The sequence below is a fragment of the Struthio camelus genome, chromosome 2 (genome assembly GCF_040807025.1).
Source record: "Struthio camelus isolate bStrCam1 chromosome 2, bStrCam1.hap1, whole genome shotgun sequence".
In the NCBI taxonomy this organism is placed as follows: domain Eukaryota; kingdom Metazoa; phylum Chordata; class Aves; order Struthioniformes; family Struthionidae; genus Struthio; species Struthio camelus.
Genome location: NC_090943.1, coordinates 116600724 through 116622483, shown reverse-complemented (window position 1 = coordinate 116622483; position 21760 = coordinate 116600724). Strand labels below are relative to the sequence as shown.

Sequence of the window (21760 nt, the reverse complement as noted above, 5' to 3'; positions counted from 1 at the left end):
ATTTGAAAGATTTAAAGGGTTTTTTTTTGCTTGTGTTACTCAAAATCTTAGAATTCCCAAACTACCAACAAAACCTGATGCACTATTCCCTATTTATTCTACTTTCCTCCTTTTCACTTTTTACTTAAGTCAAATATCTGAAAGAGTCTAGTCAAAGTTGCATTTCTTAGTTCCTAATGAGCTCCTCTTTTTGGTCCTCATACAGGAGTGGACTTTTATAACATTTAAGGGGGCAAAAAGAGAATAAAACTGCTAATTCCCATTAAAAAATTCTGTTCATACTGAAACAGTTTTATATTTTTAGAAATGTTTCTTTCAAAGCTAAGCTTTGTATAGGCATAATTTTTATCTAGCTTTTGCTGCTGTTGTCTTTCTGAATATTGCTTTCTTGTAGCTGTTTTGAAAATAACTTCTGTAGACAAGGATTGCTAACCGCTAGAATTATTAAGCACTTTGTAGTTGAAAATGCAAAACATAAAACCTTCTGAATTTGGAATTACTGGTTCCCAGCAATGGAAATCAAAGTGGCATATCAAGTTATCAAGCTTTTCAAGATGTCAGACCCAATTTCTTTTTTTTGTGGCAGAAAACAAATGTTAACTTTATCATCATAAAAATGATACATTATTTGGTAAAAAAAAAAAAAAAAAAAAAACTTGTCCACCTTGTCCATAGATTCAAGTGAAAGAGGTACTGGTTTTCTTTGTTTGCTTTGTTTCTGCTGAATTGTTGTAATTCATCATTCTGAGTGATGAATAACCCTTCAGAATGTTTTTGGAGTAAATACTCATTCTTGTTAAGCTGGACTCAGAAATCCTAAGCTAGCGTGTATTTCTGTGCTTTCATATCACTCTTGCCTGGTTGTGATTGCTGCTACAGCAGCAAATTCTGGTGGATGAGACTGCTGCCTGGATGTGGCTTTGATCAATGACCTATCAGCTGTACAGCACAATTCCTCATCCTCTGTTTTATCAGCATGATATGCTGGGACTTTGATGTACAGGCCTGGTATCTGCTTGTTTCCACATGCTGTCCATGCCTTAGCATAACGTGGAAAGGGAGGTGGAGAGGGATAATCGACGAGGTTTTCATCTTGGATTTCTTTATTAGAAATCACTATTCATTTGGTATTTGAAAGACTTGGAATCTTTCATCAACAGTCAGTCTCATAATTGAACTGAATATCTCCCCACTATCTAGGGCTGTAATATGTTTCCTACTGTAGGTGCTGCTCCTCCTATTTCATATCATCTTCATGTTTTTGTGCTGTTTTGACCAGGTAGCCAAAGATGTTTCTGTCAGACTGCACCACGAGCTGGAAAGCGTGGAGGAGAAACGTGTTAAAGCAGAAGATGAAAATGAAATCCTTCGCCAGCAAATCATTGAGGTGGAAATATCCAAGCAGACACTACAGAATGAGCTGGACAAGTTAAAAGAGGTAAGCAATAATCAGGAAAGTCATGCAGAACTGTGTTCCCGGGTTAGAAGGGAAGGTTGATACACAAGCATCTTAGACCAATTCTTACAAGAAATGCCTACTGACACTGCTTGTGCAATTGTCCAAAAGGTCTCCTCACCTTTGTTATTTATACCAAGTGAGTTAGGAATTTAGAAACAATAGACAGGTAGTTGATTGCTATCGGTGGTTTTGTGCAGTGCTCCTCACACTGCTTCCGTCCCGTTAGCAGCTAGCTCCTCTGTTCCTACTGGAGCAAAATTTTCTTTGGTTTGAGTCCCTCCCCTTTACCCGGACTGGGAATTCCACCTATTTTAGACTCAAACATGATCTGCGTAACACGTCTCCAAACGGTTAGCTCAGATAGGTGAGCCGCTGGTTTGACAGATGACAGTGGGAGCCACCAGCATGAGTTAGGCAGCAGGAATGTGGTCTGTAATGTATAAATAACATTGCACTCCCGGCGCAGAAGCGCTGTCTCTTAAGAAAAAGGATTGTTTCAATTGGAGCTGACACCTGGTCATACTGGACGAAGCGATGATCCTTGGGAGCAAGTGAGCTGAGGAGTAGAGGACACCAAAGGAAAGCCAAGTACTAAACGCAGCTCTTTGCCAGAGCCCGTATCCTGGTCTGTGGTGGTATTTCTCTTCTCTGAACAGTACAGCAGATTGGCAGCTCAGAGCCTCTGCTCCATTTTAAACCAGATTGAGACAGAATATTTAAATATGATGAGCCATTTAAAGATGATGAGCCATCCTCTGAGCCATGGTGAGATTTAGAGTGCTGGTGCAATTGTATGTTATTTTAATCTTTCAAACAATGCTTGCATGTCAACTGGCACAAACCCTGATTCAGTTTAATAAGGACAACCGCTGTCTAATTTCTCTGTGCGTGAGAGTTATGAGGAGCAGGAGTCCGATGCAAGAGTTTTGGAGCAGTCTGTAAACGATGGGACAAATGTCAGCTGGTGAAGCATCAGTGTTGCTATGGTAGTTTAGATTACTTTAAAATACAACATAGAAGGAAAGCCTGGATGAAGTATTAGCTATTCTTGTTTTCTCAACGTTATTTGTGAATGCTACGCTTAATAGATATGATACTGTGTTACAAGGTACACAGTCTGTTTTCTATATACAGACACTATGACATGCACTGTGCGTAAATGTCTTGTTCGTTGTTGATTATGATGCAAGTTCACTAGATACTGCTTGATGGTCTTTGGGATTAAACAGTTGGAGAATTAAGTTGTGGGTGAGCAATGGCAAAGAAAATGCTCCAGCAGTGCTGGATTCTCAGGCTGGCTCTCACCAGGCTAAATTTGTCCTGCTTCTTACGTTGTTGCAGCCAAGCAGAGCCAGGAAGCCCAGCGAATTCAACTTTTTCTCTAGTATAGTGCAACGTGAAGTGAACATACCCTTGCTGTGGAAGCAGACCTTCTCCCCATAAGAGGCAAAGGCTGGAGGAGAACTAGGGAAAGGAGAAATGGACAGATAGATAAGATGCTCCAAAGGCACCACAGGACATAGATTGTAATCTGTTTTTTTTGTAGTGTGAGTGGTGGTTTCTCCAGGGGTCAGAAAAAATCTCAGAGGGTCACAGTAGGTTAGAAGATGGAGATTTAGATCCTCAGCAGGTTGCACAAAGATGGATGAGTCAAAAGGAAGTCAAATTTTCAAAAGTTTGAGAAACATGGTGATACATGTGTTGGATAAGTATGTGTTTGCAAAGTTGTGACAAAATCTGAAAAATATGTTCTTGCCTCAAAAAGTGTTCAGATAACTACCAGAGGTCATTTCTCTTTAAAAATGTCTGATGCATATCAAGCTGTAGAAGAATATATTATAAACATGCTGATAGGAAAACTAGTCCTTCATATATCGGGAGAAAAAGTGCCCCCAAGTCCATAGGACTTTTAAGCAATCCACTCTGCCTGTGCATCTTGTCTAGCTGAAGGCTGACACTTAGAAGCAGTATCTTCCCCATTTAGTCCTGGAGCGTCACCCAAGACCCAGTTAGACAGTATTTTTGCTCTGGTACAGTTTACTGTCATCATATGCTCTTTTTTCCATAATATCCTTGACTATTCTCAGCCCTTTTCCTCTATCATCCACTGATCAACATCGTGATTTTCCTACATCTGAGTTCATGTTTATTACTTAATTCACTGCTAACTTTCATTGTCCTACTATGTAATTCCCTCAAGTACAATTTCTTACTGCAGTGGAATGGCATATGTGTTGACTACCTTTAATGTATTTTGCATACTGAAGTATCTTTAAGAATTGTACACATCTCTCAATATACTCTTTCTTTAAAGCGGTCTTCATTTTTTTTGTCATAATCCTTTGAAGATACTGCTGAACGCTTAGAGTGTTCAGTGCTGTTATACATTCTTTTAGCCCAGTATCTGTTTCTGTCGTCTGTGATACCTTCAGCAAGTTCATGTGCGTGTGAAATATAGGCAGGCTTATTCAGTCTGAGTAAAATTCTTACCTCCTTCACAAAAGGCTTCAGTTTTAACTGGGATATTAATTTGCACCTTCTCCTGACCATGTAGTTTCAAGTTGTCACATTAAGTAGATATGAGATAGGCTTTCCTCCTTATTCACTAAATAGCATTTCTCGGTATGTTTCAGCATTGCAAATAAGAGAAACAAAGTTATAATAAAGAGGAAGGGTGACAAGAAGTCACCTGCCAAGGTCCTTCACAGTGCTCTTATCTCCTATTCTACTGCTGTGCAGTAGCTAATATACTCCCACTCCCAGACGCTTCTGGATTCCAGTTTCATGACCTGCTGTCATAAGCTTTTTATGAAATCTATCCAAAACATGTATAGAGACTCTCTTACTTTATTCTGGTATCTGCCAGATAGTCCCCATCATCAAAAGGTTTTCATTTTCCTATTGATCATTCAAATAAGGAGCTTGTAGATCATAGGTGAGCCAGTTGCAGGGTTTTAAGGTAATGCCAGCTCTTTCCTTTGTTTGTTTGGGTTTTTTTAGTTTATTTTAATAAGCGTGCCCAGCGTTTCCTATAGATGGCTTTTGAGCTAAGATATGGATTAATTAGGATTTTAAACAAATAATGCTGGTTTTTATCCAGTTCTGATGTTTTCCAGTTAGATACCGTTCCCATTCTCCTCTAAATATCGTCAGCACCCTGGCATTCACTTTGATTAATCATGCCACTCTTCTTTGTTTTTTTCAGTCAACTGAGCCAAAGGGTAATATGGTGCTTTTCTTTCCAAAAATTGTTAATGTCATCACTCTACTACTCTTACCTCAGATACTTCCACTGATTATTTCCAAGCAGTTTCTTTCACTGGGTAATAATGTTTCTCTGAGTATTTTTTGACTGTACCAAGTTATTCCACTTCGGTCTTCTCTAACTGCCACTGCATTGTGGTTCACTGAATTCCCTCCCCCCTGCCCGAGTTATATTCACCTACCTTTTTAGTTTCCCTTTTTCAACTCTTCCTTTTTATTACCCTGGAATTCTCAACTGGTTTCGAGCCTCCCTCTGATGCCTTTTTTTGGTGGCAGCTGCTTATTTCTTTCTCCGATAGAGCTTCTGAATTTTCCTACCGCTGTGAACACTTCTTTGTAGTAAATCCTTTGCAAAATAGGGATGTTCTTAAGAGCTGTCCCTTCTAGGAATTTGCTAGGATTTTCTGTGACTTACCAGAGCTGCTGCTTTCTTATAGCTTTAGCAGCAAAGGCTGTGTACCCTCACAGATTCGATAAGTATACGTGCCACTGCCAACGCTTTCTGTTTTCTCCTGTTGTCTAGGTTATTAGTATGGGCATTTGAATCAATAGGCTACTAGAAAAGAATAAATAAATAAAAGACCATCACCAACAGATTACCCTCAGCAACATCCCTTCAACTACCATTTTTTCTTGTACTGTTCTTTCCTGATTTCCGAATTCAGCTCATGAGGAATATTGGTCTTTATTAAGAATCCAACTTGATCAGCCAGCCAGTGTTCAGAAAACTCTTTCCAAAGTTTCCTTTCATTGGGAAAATCATGGAAATGTCAAAAAACAAACCAGAGAAGGATGCAAAATCAATTATTCAGAGATTAGGACAACTCAAAATTAAGGTTGTTTGTGCAGCTGTAATTATGTCTCTTTGTGCCTATTCGTTATCATATGCCTTTTAATTACATCATCATATATTATTTTTCCTACTGTGTCCCTGTCTTTCTCAGTGTACAATACGGCTGATGGTCACTGAATGGTTTCTATTCATATGTTTAAAAAAAAGAAGATAAGCTTCCTTGTCAGCCCCTGGTTGGTTTTCTCATGGTGAACAAACTGTTTGAATACATTTCGCAAAGAATATATTCTTTCTGCACCTGTAGAACAGGCTGTGATTGCTCGAAAAGGTGCCTTGGCCCCAGGTGATTTAGCCAGTGATTTCTGCCAGTTCAGTCAGCTGAATTCCTTTAAAATCATGTGAACAAATATATACATTGCTTAATATTAATTCTATACATTTGAACAAGATAATAGATAAATAAAGTTTTTGTACACTTAAAATTAATGTTACTTAAATCGCAGGAGAGACCTGTTCCCCTGTGAGGGATCTCCTTAACCTGAGTGCCTGTGCCCACTATTAAGTGTCCCCAGTGACAATTGCAAGGAAACCCCCGTTCCCTCCTTGCAGCCCCCAAAACAGATTCTTCTTAGCTGACCTGTGGTGCCGGTGGGACCTGACAGCCGTATGGGAGCTGCGAGGGGAAGGAGCATGCCCAACGCTGATGGGCCAAGCAGCACTGATGTGAAACCCTTAGCAAGTCTCTCCTGAGCATTTACAGAACAGATCTTTTCTCAGAGGCTCAACTTGGAGATGCGAACATCGTTCGCACAACAGCTAACCCATCCTAAGCATCGTTTCCCTGGGGCGACCAGGGCATCTTTATGGGATGCCTTCCTTACTTCACCTAACTCTTGTAAATGCTTGAACAGTTTTGTCCTCCCCCTTCTGCTTGAGACAGTCGCTGAGCAAAGCTATTTCATGCCTAGACGATACACATTTAGAGTAAGTTTAAATAAGTGAAATCATGCTTGGAAGGTGTCGGTGCCTTTACATGCAGTGATAATTAATTTCCCTGCAAGTACTACCTCGCAGAGCAATCTTCTCTCTAAAACTCAGTACCTGGGTAAGAATAAACCGCCTCTGCTATTTATTGTATAAATGTGCTGAAAAGGCACAGGACTTGCTTTTGTTCTCTGCAAGGAGACTGAGTCGGGGTGTTATTTGCAGCTGCTGAGCGTGTGTTTTCCCTTGTGCTTTGTGTGGGCTTGGAGCCGTGAGGCAGCGGAGAGACAGACGGACATCGCCGTGGCAGCATTGGGGCTGCCCAGGCAGGGACACCCGGCCAGGCAGGACAAAGACAGGGAGGATTACGGACCAGGGTAGCAGCTGCGGGAAGATTTGATGTGAGAGCTCTGAAATGGTTTAGCAAGAAATGAATGAGAATTGTGTAACTAGGAAGAAAGGGGCGTTTGTTGCCTGTGGGACAGCCCTACGGAGCAGGTGACAGTCTGCCCTTACTGCTGCTGCAAGCAGAAGGACCGGGGAGGAGCAACCTGGAGCTGCTGCGCTCTCTTTCAGAAGGACCTCTGACATATCTGTGATGCCAAGATTTTCTTGGCCAAGTCCTAGCTTGAGTCGAAATCATTTGTGCTTCAGGCCCTCCAGGTTGTCGGGACTGCTGTGGGCACAAGTGCTGCTCGGGTGTATCCATTCAGGAAATCACATGCAGTTAGTGGAGAACCATTACGGCAGCTTATGGCTCTTGGCGTTCTGGACAAGAAGGGCAGAGGCAAAACGGGAAAGCAAGAAAAAGTGTTTCCATTCATTTCCATTTGAGCAAAGTGCAGGTCCACTGACTTTTAGTAATGTCTCCAGCACATCTCTCTAGAACGCTTAGATTGAGATAAAAAGCAACATGAACAGTAAAAGGGATTTCACAGGTTACCCATAGGCTTTTTAAGGGCAATGGCATCTCTCAAGGCTTTTTAATCCAAGGCTCGCTTGATAGTGGCAATGCTGTCGTGCCTAGGCTTACCCTGTCCTCTCCACAGCACCTGGCTTTGGAGGCACAGTCTGAGAACTGCTGCTTTAAAGTCAAAGGAATTTTTTTGTTGTTAAGATGTTTGCTCTTTTTAACAGAGTGAAAAGCTGCATTCAGATACTTTCAAAAAGTAGTACACGAGATAGAAGTACACGAGATGAGCTGAAATATCTTTCAGGCTTATTTAGAGATAAATTTTGCTTCAAGGTACATGTGCATGACTCAAACTTTTAACATCCCTAGAAGTAGAGAGCATTTTTGGATAGAAAAATTTAGCCATAGAGCTAAATATATATAATACAGCAAAATAACATCTGGAGGCTACTTCTTAGGACTGAGCATGACAGTTTGATTTTCATTGCCTTGAACCTTTTCAGTAGGGCATAATATATGCAGTGTGTGTGAAACATGACTATGCCAGTCTGACATCACTTCTCCCCTCTTTTCTCTCTAATGTAAATACATAGATGAGATCCAAGGTAATACACAATTAGTGGAGAAATTATTCCTTTAGTGAAAATATACTTCTTTGTAGAAAATATTGCCTATGTTTTCATTAGCTAGGACTTTGCACATGTTTATGAAGGTAGCACATAATGTTCTTCAGTCATTTCTCTGGTGAGATTCTCTTACTTGCCAGGGTGGAACAGGGTAAGCTGTGAAGTTTCTTTGATTTCTGCAGATGATTTCTATTTATTGTTATTGGTGAGTTTACCCAATGGGAATGTGCTGAGAAACAGGGCAAAGAGAAGACTTATAAGGTATAGATTCAAATAACATTAAAAAGGCCTGATTAATAAGGTGATTAAAATCATCATGTTGACTCAGTAACCCTGTTTAGAAGTTGCTGCTTGTGACAGCTGTAGGTAATGAAGTCTTCTGCGCTAATCAGAAGTAAAGCCACTGACTGCATGAAAGTTGTACTGAAAGCATCATTTTGTCTCCAGTGCCTTTTTCGCACTGTGATAAATAATGAATTGGTACCTAAAGCACAGGCAATGATTCGTAATCATTACGTCATTTTAGGAGCGGTACAAATAGTGGGACATTCCGTTCAAAAAATAGAGCAGAGGGAAGGCAGGGGAATGGATTTGACTCAAGCGAAATATATAGCATAAAGGGAGTAGTTGCAGTGAAAAGAAACATTTTTTGAAGTAACTGTACTATAGCATACTTCTAATGCACTATCCTTTTTTCTTTTTAAAAGTTTAAAAAATATATCTCAACAACAACAACAAGACCAAGCACAATTTTCAAAATGTTTTATACCCCTCTCTTTTACGTTCATAAGTACCACACGTGCACACACACACCAGGCAGTATGTGCATCTGTAATTATGATTTGGCAAATAAGTTCCCTCCAAGCTCTAGCTAGTCCTTATTTTCTAGGTATTTGTTACTAAGTCCACAGTTGCCAGCAATCATTTGGCACTGCTTAAAAATACTTGTATAATGTTTCAACTGAGGTTTTGGGGGAGAAAGGAACAGTAACTTTACTGATCAGATTCAAATTTTTACATCATGCAAAAAACCTGCCATCCTCTTACTCAAATTGATCTCACTCCCAGGATGGGCTTCCTCTAAATCACCCTGTTCACTGCCTTGCTCCTGAATGCTTGGTGGACCTCAGTTGGCCTTTGCATACAGAGAAATATCATTTAGGTGTTGGCATTTGCAGCAGGAACAATGATATAGCACAGCTGCTTCATTATCCAGATACTAGTTAGTTATAAGGAAATCTTCTTTGTTTAATAACTGAAATTCCCCTATGCTAAGTTCGTCACATATTTTTTGTTAGTATTTAGTGGAAATCTTTCAGTAGTGAAACTGGTATGGAGACAACCTCCATGAAGCTCAGATTATGTATCCTTCTCCCCATCCTCCACCCAGTTACCAAAAATAATCCTGCTGTGTGTCATGTGTGCTTCAGCAGTGACAATGCAAACAAACTGTAGTCACTGTGACATTGGTATAAAACATTTATGGAAAAAATTGGGGCTTATTTTTGATTCTTTCCCCTAAACTATCGAAATTATAATTAAAGTGATTTTTTTTTTTTTAGCAAGCCCTTGTAAAAAATGGGTAGCAAATCCTCAAGTACTGTTTTTTGTGGAAAAAGAGAGAATGTGGAGATTTCCTGTCCCGATTCTAAATCACGTTTCACTTGGGGCAGAAGTCTGATGAGGATGATACCATTTGATCTGCTTGTCAAGCTTATAGGCAGGACTTTGTCCTGGGGCAAGCAAATTGTCTCAGTACGCCCCTGTTCTATGAGCATAAGCTAGCTTTTAAAGGTGGAATATTCTTAGCTGAGCATATACTGGAATTCAATTTAGGTGTATCCCTCACCTTTCTACTCTCTGGGGAAATACAGCTACCATTTGGCAACTGTTTATGCAGGAGATGTCATACTGTGCTGCTGGAGACGGGTACCCCATGGGATCTCTTTCAGAGATGTTCAGGTTATCTCGCTTCCTGCCCTCCCTCGTTTTCCTCCTTTTCCCGGATGCCAGGCTCAGAGGAGCCAGCATGGATCATAAGTGAATCTGGCCTCTGGCATGTCAGGGAGCTCCAGCTGAATAAAAAAGGGCATAACCTGTAAAAAGCACTGTTCATTTGATGCTTAGTGCAAGCTGGCAGCAGAGGCAAACCCAGTCACGCTGTCCCCGTGACATGCAGCTTTTGTTCCTTGCTTTGGCTGGCTAACAGCGAGTAAATGCCAATTGTTTTCCTATCACATCTACAGTAATTTCATCCTAGCATCTGGAGCTCTGGTTAGTGAGATGGAAAAGAGTAAGAGACAGTCTGTCGGAGCGAGAGCAGGAGTTTTGTGAGACGCATATTGTCTTACCAAAGTTCCCAGATTGCCTGCAGCTTTTGTTGTGGTGATGTTGCACACATAAATACATGTCACATCAGTGTATTGGCAACCTTGGGGGCAGTACTGGCCAGGAATGTTTAGACAGGTGGAAAACGTCAGTGCCATTGATTTTTGTCCTTCTTTGAAAGGGTTAATCGATTACTTCCCTTCGCACATTAAATATTTACACTTGCTTCTCTAGCTCTATTTTTAAAAGGCGAATGTAACTTATTGCACAGATAACGAATGAATTATTAACATCACACTACTCAAGCTGTCAGAAAATGAATGAGGGGGTAAGATCTGATAGTCTTGCCAAGTTTTACGTTACTGCATGTTACGGCATTCTGCTTTCCTACTTGCGTATACCTGGCACTGTGCTGTAAACCTGGGTCCTCCACTGAAGACCTCGCTGCTTGTCAGACTGTCCAGCCTGGTGGTGTGTCATTCCTTGCCTTGATCCATAAAGAAGTTTTCTACCCCCTTGTGAGAAGGTGCCCGATGAATTTACTAGGTAGCGGTTTAAAACAGAGAAGTGCTTGTATAGGTATTTACAGTTAGGCAGAACTCATTGCCGCGACTGTTGTCCAGGCTGAAAGTCTAATGGATTCAACAAGGACTTTCAGTAGGATTGTACAGTGGGGAGTCTTTGAGCCACCTCTGATAAGCTTGTTTTACAGTGTTCTGCAAATAACCTTTTTCTTTTGTGCCAAAGAGGAGGACACATTCACCCATCTTGCTAATGCCAAAGTGGTGACATGTGTAGCACTTCAGCCCCTTTCTAATTCACATGTAAGCAATTTATGTACTTGCTTGCACCCTACCGCTCCCCATGGATTTTGCTTGCAATTAGATCATCAGGGAGCTCTGCAAGGCTGTCACGTTTTGTCACCCCTTTCCTACAGTCAAACCATTAAGAAGTGCCTAGGAAGGAGACTGTTTCTGTTCTGTGGCAGGATACACATTGAAGGCTTCACTTGATTTGGTTTTAGTTTTGTGTCTTGAAGTGAGAAAATCTGAAGTTTCTTTTACTACCAGTAATTGAGAATGCGGTGGTTCATTGAACCTAAGAAAAACCTCACTGCCTGTCCCTGTTATTTCTACATTTCCACTTCTTTTTACCATATATTTTGTTGCAAGATGAAAGCCAGAGACTAAGGAACATAAGTTTTGCAAGATATTCTTATCTGGATATGATTTTTTTTTTTTAAATTTTTGCTCCAGTGACAGTAGTTGCATCTGGAGAGGGTAAGTTGGGTTGATATTTAGGGACATCAGCATAATGTCTACGTGGGCGGAAGGAGCAGCATGATCCATCTGAGACTGCCAGATGTACGTATTGCTCTATTTAAGGCCTGTTTCTCAGGGATCACTCCAAAATAGTTAACAGTTCAATCTCTTCAGCAGGCTTTTGCTGCAGTCAGCTGTGCTGAAAGAAACTGGGTCTTGTGTGGAGATTGGTGAACGCAGCTCTCCTCATCACTGCTTTGTGCTTTGTGCACAGCTCAGAATAAATTCCTTTCCCTGGATTCAGTGGTGTCAAAACAAAAAAATTCGAAGGGATGAAGGAGGGAATAAAGTAAGTCTTTTATGACATAACAAACAGTTCTAAGGCAGGTTTACACCTAGTAGTTTCCTGAAGCATTGAAGTTGCTTTTCTCTTTAACATTTTTTGTTGTGTATGATAAATTTTTCTGTCAAAAATAGTTGAGGGTTGTTTTTTCATCTCTGCTTTCAGTTATCCAGAGTCTGATCCTCCTGGTTTCCCATTGCCTTGTATCTTTCATGAAGACTTTATTAATTTGTTGGTTATTCCCAAACCAGTAGATATTTGCCATATTGCCATAGCTATCACAAACTGTGTGGGCAGCTGTAGGGGAAGGTTCCAATATTAGCCTGGGGATGGATGGAAAAATAGGTCCTAAATTACTTACAGAGATGAGAAATGGTGGAAATCACTTGTTGGGAGGAAAAGATGATACATCTGGGGAGTGATCTTTTACTAATGAGAAAAAGTGTTAATCTTCAGGCCCACACCGCAAGAGTCTCCTTTTTGCCATGGCACTGTAATTCAATCTGTGCAAAGGAGCAGGTTGAGGACTCACGGAGAGGAAGAGAGAGAGAATCTATTGCTTTTGGAAATATTGCTCTTGTAACTTGGCCATTATCCACCAAAATTATCCATATGGAAGGGTAACCCTTAAGTTCCTCACCGTGTCCTGCTAAGGTCAGTGTATGTGACTCTGTAGTTTCTGAGTTACCTTCACAAAGAAAAGGGACAAAAAATTAGGGTTAGTTTGCTGAAAAATGAATAAATAAAAAATTTCCTCCCTTCCCTTTTGCTCTTCCCTCTTTGGTGGGATTCTTGCATCTTTGCTCCATTCTTGTTCCGTTCCTCTCTTCTTCACCTCATACTTTTTCTGTGCATATTGCCAATTGAGATGCTAAGTTGAACCCCCAACTTCCCAGTGTATGGACACCAGCTGTGGAGGTTAAGGGCAGCTATAAAGAGCAGGGCTTCAATCACACCCTGGGCCAGCAGTCTCTAGCGCCCCGAGCTGAGCTATGCCATTCAGAAATGTTACTTTACAGCTGCTGTCAGAAGACTTTGATCCTGTTATTCAGGGCATCGGGCAAGCACAGATATCTTAAAACAGGAAGATTTTTTTTTTGTGCTGTTGCTTGTTCCGCTTGCTCTCTATTTCTCTGAAAATACTGCAAGAACATAGTCTTATTGAGATAATTTGTCACTTCTATTCTAGTCTTGACTGCAATCTGTAGGTGCAAAGACTGGAGGAAATGAAAGACAACATGTCAGTGAATAATTAAGTCATTTTTTTTCATCCTGCGGAGTGCTGATTTCACCCTTGGGGAAAGGTCTGGGTTTTGTGCCATTTTGTTTGAATGGATTGTCCATCAGTCCACACAGCCACAGAGGAGATAGCAAATCAAGGAGCACAAATTCAAAGATATCCCTTGCTTCTTTTTGCCACTGCTGTTGTAAGAGTAATAACCACATGTGACAATTTTGTTATATATTCTTTGGAATAAAAAATGGAAGATAGAAGGAGCTTCTGCAGTTCTGTACAGGAAGATTAAACAACAGCACACTCACAGTTGGGTTTCATTGAACATGCTTTCTTGCTATGAAGTTGTTGGAAGAAGAAACAAGTATTTCATTGCATAAAAGGGTGTCCTACCAAGTCAGTGTGAATATGCGCTGTGAACCACTTCAGCACTGTTTCTTTACTGCAAGAGGATTAGGAGAAGTTCTGGCAGTGTATTTCTTGGTCAAAGGGAAAGTTACTTTTTCCAAGAGGAAAGAAGAGGTTTATGGGAATGAACGCCACTGGCATGAGCATTTCACACGTGCTTCAGATTCTGTCTGAACTGATGCTTTGCCCAGCAGTAATGGCAATAGCAGGGCTGCGGATGTGATATTCACTGGTACAAGACTTCTTCAGAGACTCTGGTATTAACGGAAAGATCTCGGCAACATTTTTACGTGATTTTTCCTGGCAAACACAAAGCGAGAGAGAGGGAGAAAACAAAGGACTTTCCATACGTTACGTTCAGTTCCCTGAAACACTCAGCGTTTAGTTCTCAGTATATGAAGACTGGTAATGCTTGCCAAGTTTGGCTGGGATTGGCTACTAATAAAGGCATTTACTGTCCTTTCGCAACTGAAGCCGACACTCTGTTAACTAGTTGTAAATGTGGGTGTTGATTGGATCCTGGCACCATTATTCCAGGTCAGGGGCTGACATAATTGAAGGGGACGGGAGCGGTAATTAGAATGCAGAGGTGGTCAGTGGCATCGTGTTGCAATCTGTTCTTTAAAACTGAAGCCTTCTTTTCCATCCGCTTCCTAGTCTGAAACTTATTTGGTTACTCATTTGGTCATTTTGTCGCTTGCTCTGAGGCACTGGAATTGAGTTTTACTCAGCTGCTCATCAAAGACAAGAATGGAAAGAATATGAGATTTCCGGAAATGCTGAAGTACTTGTGAGAGGAAATAGTTCAGATAAATCACCCACCACCAAAGTCTCGTTTTACTCTTGTCTCCCAAGCGGGGACTGCTGGGAGAAAAGGATGTGGTTGTAACCACTCTTAAGACTTGTAACTGGGGAAGAGAAGGAGAAAGCCTTGGGATGCTTCTGATGTAGTCATAATTTCCAGGAGCTTCTGGTGTTGCAATCGTTCATAGCTTTATCCATAATCAAGCCATTACAAGCAAAACCATTAATAGTAATATTTCTCCTCTACCTCTTAAATTCTGCTCTCCCTCATAAAGGTTTAAAATCGTAAACTAGATTGGCAGTCAAACGTTTGCAAGACTAATTGTTTTTACTGTGGAACGCTGTTGCTATAAAAGCAACTAGGCACCATTAAGGATTTATTGAGTTTCTATTTTCCCCATTAAAATACTGACCCTGATTTTCAAATGAAAGATTTACCATAATGAAATCATAATGACCGTGCATTTAGGTTTTTTTTGTCGGCCATCCTAGCTGCTGTAGCTCGGCTGTATGATCAGTCAAAATCTGCCTCTATAGCATGCGTATCAGGGACAATTTATCCTTTGGTCTTTGATAGGAGATAAAGGATTTGACGAGAAATGAACAAACCATAGGTACCTGCAATTCTTTTTTTTAAATTCATGGTGTAATAGCTCTTTGGCTTTTTACTTTGTTTCATTTATTCTGCTGCAGACCTACTTTTTTCATGACTGAGCGTGTGTTTCAAAGGCACTTGGGTAGTAATTTGATGAAGAAATGTAAAGTGAAATGTCAGATTACTACTTGGAAGGGGAAAATCAATCCATGATAAGTTTTCTAGAACTTCAGCATTCAGTTCATGTGAATGTTAAATACCGGAGAAACTAATGGCAGTACTTACATAATTACCAAGGGAACAGGATCCCTGGAGCTGTTAAAGGTCAGATTGCTGTCTGCTTGCAGTTTTTAAAGAGGAGCTGGCTACACGGTGAGGGCAGTTCCTGCCTTCAGAGGAAACAATGACAATCTCTGGACGCAGATTGTTTTATTAAAAAAAGCATTTTTTTCTGTCTCCAATGACTGATTATTCTTACAGACCTCATGAATCCTTCAGATTAACGCACATGTATCAAAGCACCAATTATTTTAGATTAATGTTCAATAGCAAAACAGGTGCATGAGGTTTGATAAGGCAAATTGAACAGGACGAAGTAAAATAGCCATGTTTCAATACCTCGCAGTTGCATATTCTCCTTAAGGGCTGGATTTATCTAGGGATTTCTGACTTTAAGACCTCCCATTAACATTTTCTGGTGAAGTGCCTACTCCTGCCCACATGGTGTGGTGGGAACCAGCAGCTCCAGAGTCCCCTTTCCCCAGCCACAGTACCACTGCTGCTGCTCTGGGCTTCAGCTTTGTGGCAACAGGTAATGGACTAAAATGGGGACTAGGTGAGGCTGAGAATGAGCGAGGTTTGAAAGGGCATTTCTGCTCTGTAAAATTCTATGAAAAGCAGCATCGGGGGCTCACTGTTTGATCAAGAGGGCCTTCAAAGTAAATTTGTTTAGTTTAGATAGCTTTACTTCACGACTGCCAGTCCTGAAATCTCAGCAGGGGATCAGGTTTGTTCATAACAGTAAAAAAAAAAAAAAAAAAAATTCTGCTGAACAGATTGTAGTCCTTGGCACAGATCTACTACCCTCTGCTATAGTCGGTGGAGGTAGTCTGTTCTTACAGTAACGCATGTGAGGGCAGGAACCACCCCACCAACTTCTGCGCTGGAGAACAGCCGCGTCATTCATCTGCCACAAGGAGCGGAAGCGAGTACGTGTCCTTCCCTTTCTTTGCTGAGCATCAGGGAGAAATAAAACAATGTGCAAATGCTCTGCTCACAGAACAGCGTTGGGATTTGCCATGAGAGTACTGCATGGGGCACTTGCACTATTTACAGACGTATCAGGTGCAGATTGCCATTTCTCCTCTTCTGGCTGCTTCTGCTCTTAAGTATTTTTAGACCATTTATTATGTGCTGCTGAAGTAAGGGCCATGGGAGTGAAACTCAAAGTGAAAATTCACCCGTAACAATGAAAGTCTGTTTTTAATTCTCAGAAGATATAATAGCTATCTGGGATTGTATGTCACCTCCGTTTTTTGCCTTGCAATTGTTTGCTGAGTTTTTGTGCAAGGGAACCAGGAGGGGGACAAGGATTACAATGCCCAGATTTTTAGAGGCTGCTGGTGCAAAGAGTGGGACTGTAGAAACAGAACAGCTCCTTTAGATAATGAGTAGCAAGTGAGTAGCAGAAAAGGAATGTAATTTCAATTATGCCATAAATTCACTTTCAGCTGGCATGAACAGAGGGCAGATAGAATTTTCTTTCTAGCTTTAACAAAATGCAAGCACTCTGTTTGTCTTTTGCAATTGCTGTTTGTTCTTTGGTGCAGCAGAGGTTGGAAGAGACCTCCCCCTTTTTTGGTATGAGGTTGGTTTGCATGGAAGCATTCATCTGTCTGTATTATTCATTCCCTACTCTTTTTGCAAAGTGAATTCCCTGTGATGATCTCATGATGTTTACAGCATTTCCTGTGATGGCATAAACAGAGATTGATGCCTTATTTTCATATGTGGGTGTGTCAGAGAATAGCCACTTTCCAATTGCTGCTCAGCCAACCCATGGAGTCCTATCTAATGTCTGAGACTAATTTCAAGCAGGAGGTAGCTACTCTGTTAATGCAGCCAGGCTTGAGCTCGTTCTCCACTGAGTTTCACGGGATTTGAACAGCAGCAGGAAAAGGTAAATTAATAAAGAAGAAAGAGCATATTGAAAACAAATTAATACTGCCATTTATTACTATTACAGGTACTACAAAGAAAATAGTAATTGAGAAAAAAATCAGGAATACAAAGGGTTGTTGTGTATGTAAGAGTTTCCAGCAATCTTAAACCAATTTTTAACTGATATAACTACCTACAGTATGAGTAGCTCTTGTCTACTTTCAAAAAGGAAAGGAAAATATTTCAAAATGTTTACTGGCATTTAGTAGTGTATTTGTGGCTACCAGAATGTTTCAAATTTGGCAGTCTCACTGTAATTCACAGAAGTTAATAAATTACATCATAGAATTCTTTGCATGATTTATCCTGGACTTGCTGATGGGGCAAAGTAAAGCACAAAATTATTTTAAACTTTTTTTTTTTTGTTCCTGATCCCTAGAGTAGGGATAGTCATTGAGCTGTGAGACCCAGCTAGTATGTAGTGAATACTTATTCTTCAAGTGCAGCTATAGTAGTTAGTCCAGGGGTACATATGAATGCAGCTTTATGTTTTATTTTGTTTTTCAGATGGGAATTATAATGGGGGAGAGGGAAGGAGTTTTTGCATTGTTTGGGTCTCCTTTCATTCACAGCGCTTCAAATCACAGCTTTTAACAGCAATCTTTAATCCCCCATCATTTCTCTTCAGTGTTGACTGCAGAAAAAGTTGTTCTGCTGTCAGTGTTTTACAAAAGCACTTACTTTCCTCTTCCATTCCCTTGCAGAGAGGGTCGCCAGAGGCAGAAGCTATTACAGAATAGCTTATTCTGTGGGCAGTGTAAACAAGTCTGCGAAATTTACTGCTGCATGATTATCACTAAGGGCAAGGATTTAGGGGAGAGTCAAAAAGACTAGGCATGCGTCTGGATGAAGTGAGCAACTAGATCTGTAATACAAGGAAAACTATTACCATGAGTTTTAGGAATGAATACAACACTGGATTTAGGATGTAGTGAATGTAGAATTTGGAGATTTACCTGAGGTCCCATTAGCTTGGAGGGATTTCCTGCAGAATTTTCTGAACCTTAATCTTGAGCAGCTGTTTGGGGTATTGTCAGTGATCACCCCCAGCTTGTTTCCCAAAGGGAAGGCACAGATGTCTCTCCTGGTTTGATATGCATAACCTTGCTAAAAAAAATACTCATTGCAGCTGAGAAGTTTCACAGCCCCAAATCCCTAACAGAAGGTATGTTACATCTCAGTTGGACCTAGACTGGAACTCCACGTTCAAATTCTTCTTTCATCGGAGCTATTGGAAATCCTTGTTCAAATGTCAAATGTCTATTTCTGTTAAGTGTTCTGGCATCTGATTTTTTTTATTTTCAATACAGCTTCCAGACGTGGCTCACTTTTCTTAGTTGATGGTTATCTTCTCCTCAGGAACTTTAATTAAAAATAGGACATCCAAGTAATGCAATCGCTAATGTAATTTTTCTCTGGCAAAATAAATTAAGTTTAAGTACCTGGTATCATCTTACTGCTTGCTGTTGGTGTTTTTTAAATGGAAATTGCTAGAAGAAAACATAATCAGTAATTCAACCAAACTAAGGTCGTCTTAATATTTTCTCCTAATGGTGACTGAAGCAGAGATAATTTTAGATAATTTCTAGGAAGTCCTAGAGCCCAATTTTTAAACAAATCTTGTCCATCGTCTCTTGTATGTATGATGATGTATCTTAGAAAGATACACTTCTGATTAGTTGGTACATGATTTTAACAAGGCTTTTTTAGCAAGGTTTAAACTGCCATCACTGATGTAAAAGCTTAATCTGGGCTATAGTAAAATAGGATTATATGCTACTCTGTGGCTTCCATGCAAAGTTGGAGTAAACAGGATTTGCGTGGGTAGGTATCTCAAAGGAACAGCTGCATAACAGATCTGCAGCCACCTGTGGAGCTTGTGGGCTGCAGGATCACATGGAGATTTAGGCTCGAGGTTGCGTAGTGGGAGAGCTGCCGCTCGGTGCCCTGCATTTGATGCCAAGCTCAGCCTGGGCTCCTTCTCCGGGAGGTGACGGGAACAGACGCAGTGCCACAGAGCTTGGCGCAGCCCAGCCAGCACCATTTTTTGCAGTGAGATTGGAGTGAGCAGAATCCAGCGACGGGGTGAAGTCCATGTGGAGATGTTTGTAATCCTTCTTCTTGATGATTGAAATGTATGCAAAAATACCATCCAAGTTTCTAACTCTTCTGGACAGGGATTATACGCAATTTATTAGGCCCCTCTTTACATTTATCAGATCTAATGCAGGAAAAGCATGAGTATTAAATGTGATAAAGGCACAGAGGAGTTGTTCTCATACAAGTAGAAAGTGAAAGGAAGTAATTAGGTGAAACAAGTGCTACATGTATAAACTGGGGAGGAAATGAGAAGTGGGCAAGAACTAATCCCATGCTGCCACAGTACTAATTGGAAAATTTAACCCAGAAGATTTTGGATTTTATTACGTTTTTATTAATTGTCCCTCTGCTTTTCATACTGTCTTCTGAGTCACATGGGAGAAGGATCAGTGGTATTCTTCCATATCCTTATAGGCTAGAACTGATGAATAAGCAGGATTAAGTGATTTTTGTCTCGGTTCAATCAATAAAGCACTGCTTAACTACTTTACTCAAGCTGCTGGTCTTGCGGTAGCCCTTCACAGTGAACACTCCTTGCCAGCCTTATTCCTCTTCTCTCCTCAGAAACAGTTAACTTCATTGGTTGGCCCTGAGTTGGTTTGTCATTTTAATGTGCATGGTTAATTTAAATATCCATGTATTTTGCTACAATTTTAAAGACAGCTGCCTTGTCAAAGAAGATGCACCTTTAAAATGTGGACTCCTCTTTGCAGCTGTCTCATTTGTGGATACATATTTGCATCACGTCCCGTGAACATACAGGAGATGCGAGTGTCCTCCTTGCCCGCTGCTGGGTGCGTGTGCTGTGCATATGTTCACTTTGGCTTGATGGGCTTGAGTAGCTCACAGGGACCCCTGGGATTACTCCTGCGGCCTTTCCAAAAACAGCTCTGAGCTTTTTCCCTCACTTCGGATCTACTGAACAAGAAGTTGGAGCCAGGGTACTTACTGTTTGTACCCCAAAAAGTCCACAACCTCAGGCTGGAATTGACTTTCTCTGTACTGCCTGGGAACTTGGAAACCAGGCCAGGCTTGAAATGAATTTGCTGGCCCCCTTTGTGGGTAGGATTGATTTAGGTGTCCTCGCTCGCAGGTGTGAAAGAGTGGTGAGTGGCATGGACCATCTGGGATTTGAAGGCTATTTTAGGAGAAGTATTTGCTTCCTACCACACCCCTCCTTTTAAATCGAGTCAGACAATGAGGGATTAGTCACTACCTGCAAACAATCCTATTCTTCAGTTTATTAGCGAGACATTGTTTTCTTCTTCCTCAGTAATCTGATGTGCTTCATACAGCTACTTCAGGCTCATGCTCTTTGTGTTCAGCAAGAGTTCAAGGGGTAGGTGGAAGAGGTCGGGTGGTGGGGTCTTTACCAAAAAATTCCAAAAGGCAGAAAAATTGAAGGTTTGAGCTTTTTTGCAGGCTGGTGACCCAATATTCAAGGACATCAAATAGCGGAGAATTACTGGTATCAGCACCCATGCTCTTTTGATCAGTAGGTTGCTACTGAGTGCTTGGAAAAAAGTATCTGAAGGATTTGAAGGTCCTTAAAAAGGTATTTGCGTTTGTACCTCATAAAATCTTGAGTGAGGTGACTTCGCTGAACACAGGCTAGTCCCCGGTGGGCTGTGGCATGTATGCCCTGGGTATCTGCTATAATGAATGCTGTGCAGGGAGAGCGGAAAATGGGTAAACATGTTCTAGTTCTAGGCAGAGAAATTATGCATGGTCGTCTCTAGATGCATGCTGAGATGTGGATTAAAGAGGAGCAGAGAAATTCAAGCGAGAGCTGACCAGAGAGAAGCTGCCATGCTGTATACAACCTTTTCTTGCTGGCCTGTCCATCCTTTAGACCTTCACAAATGCATGAAGTAGTCATCCCAGAATGCAGAGAGGAAATTGGTGTATATTCCAGCAAATCTGTTGTAGTATGCAGTGGATGCTAAACAAGACGTTCTTGAACAACTGGAGCTGGGAAGTCTTTAACATTTTCCATCATAAATGTTAATGTGTGTAGCAGACAGAAGGAATATTGTATAAAAGCTTAACACTCTCAGACATGCTATTGCTGATCTGTGGCAAGGAAGCCAATGTTTCCATTATTTCCTTTTTTTTTTCCATTAGGAAAGGGTGAAGGCAAAGAATAAAGAGATTTTTAACTTGAAGCTGATTGTCCCTGTGTACGTACGATGTAAAGGAGAAGTGAAAAAGTGTTTCACTTTTACGATTCCAGGTAGAGATAGGTAAACTCAAATTCTTCTGGAACACGTTACCTGTTAGAGTAACCGTTATAAGAGGCCAGGTTTCGCTACCTGAATTTCTTTTAACTATTCCATATTTTAAAATGCCCTTTTGAATGCATTTTGCACATAAGATTTTCATAAATGAGCTATGTTTCAGAACATAAAAAAGCCATCTTTATGCCTG

General features: G+C 40.8%; 1 protein-coding gene across 10 annotated transcripts in view; it reads left to right on the top strand.

Moving 5' to 3' along the window:
* MTCL1 (microtubule crosslinking factor 1) overlaps window positions 1-21760 on the top strand; it is a 113372-nt gene that overhangs the window by 14291 nt on the left and 77321 nt on the right. For all 10 annotated transcript variants that reach the window (XM_068932214.1, XM_068932210.1, XM_068932215.1 and 7 more), the window contains exon 3: window positions 1284-1438. In XM_068932214.1, the coding sequence (XP_068788315.1) occupies window positions 1284-1438 (155 nt within the window). The remainder of the gene's footprint in view (window positions 1-1283; window positions 1439-21760) is intronic.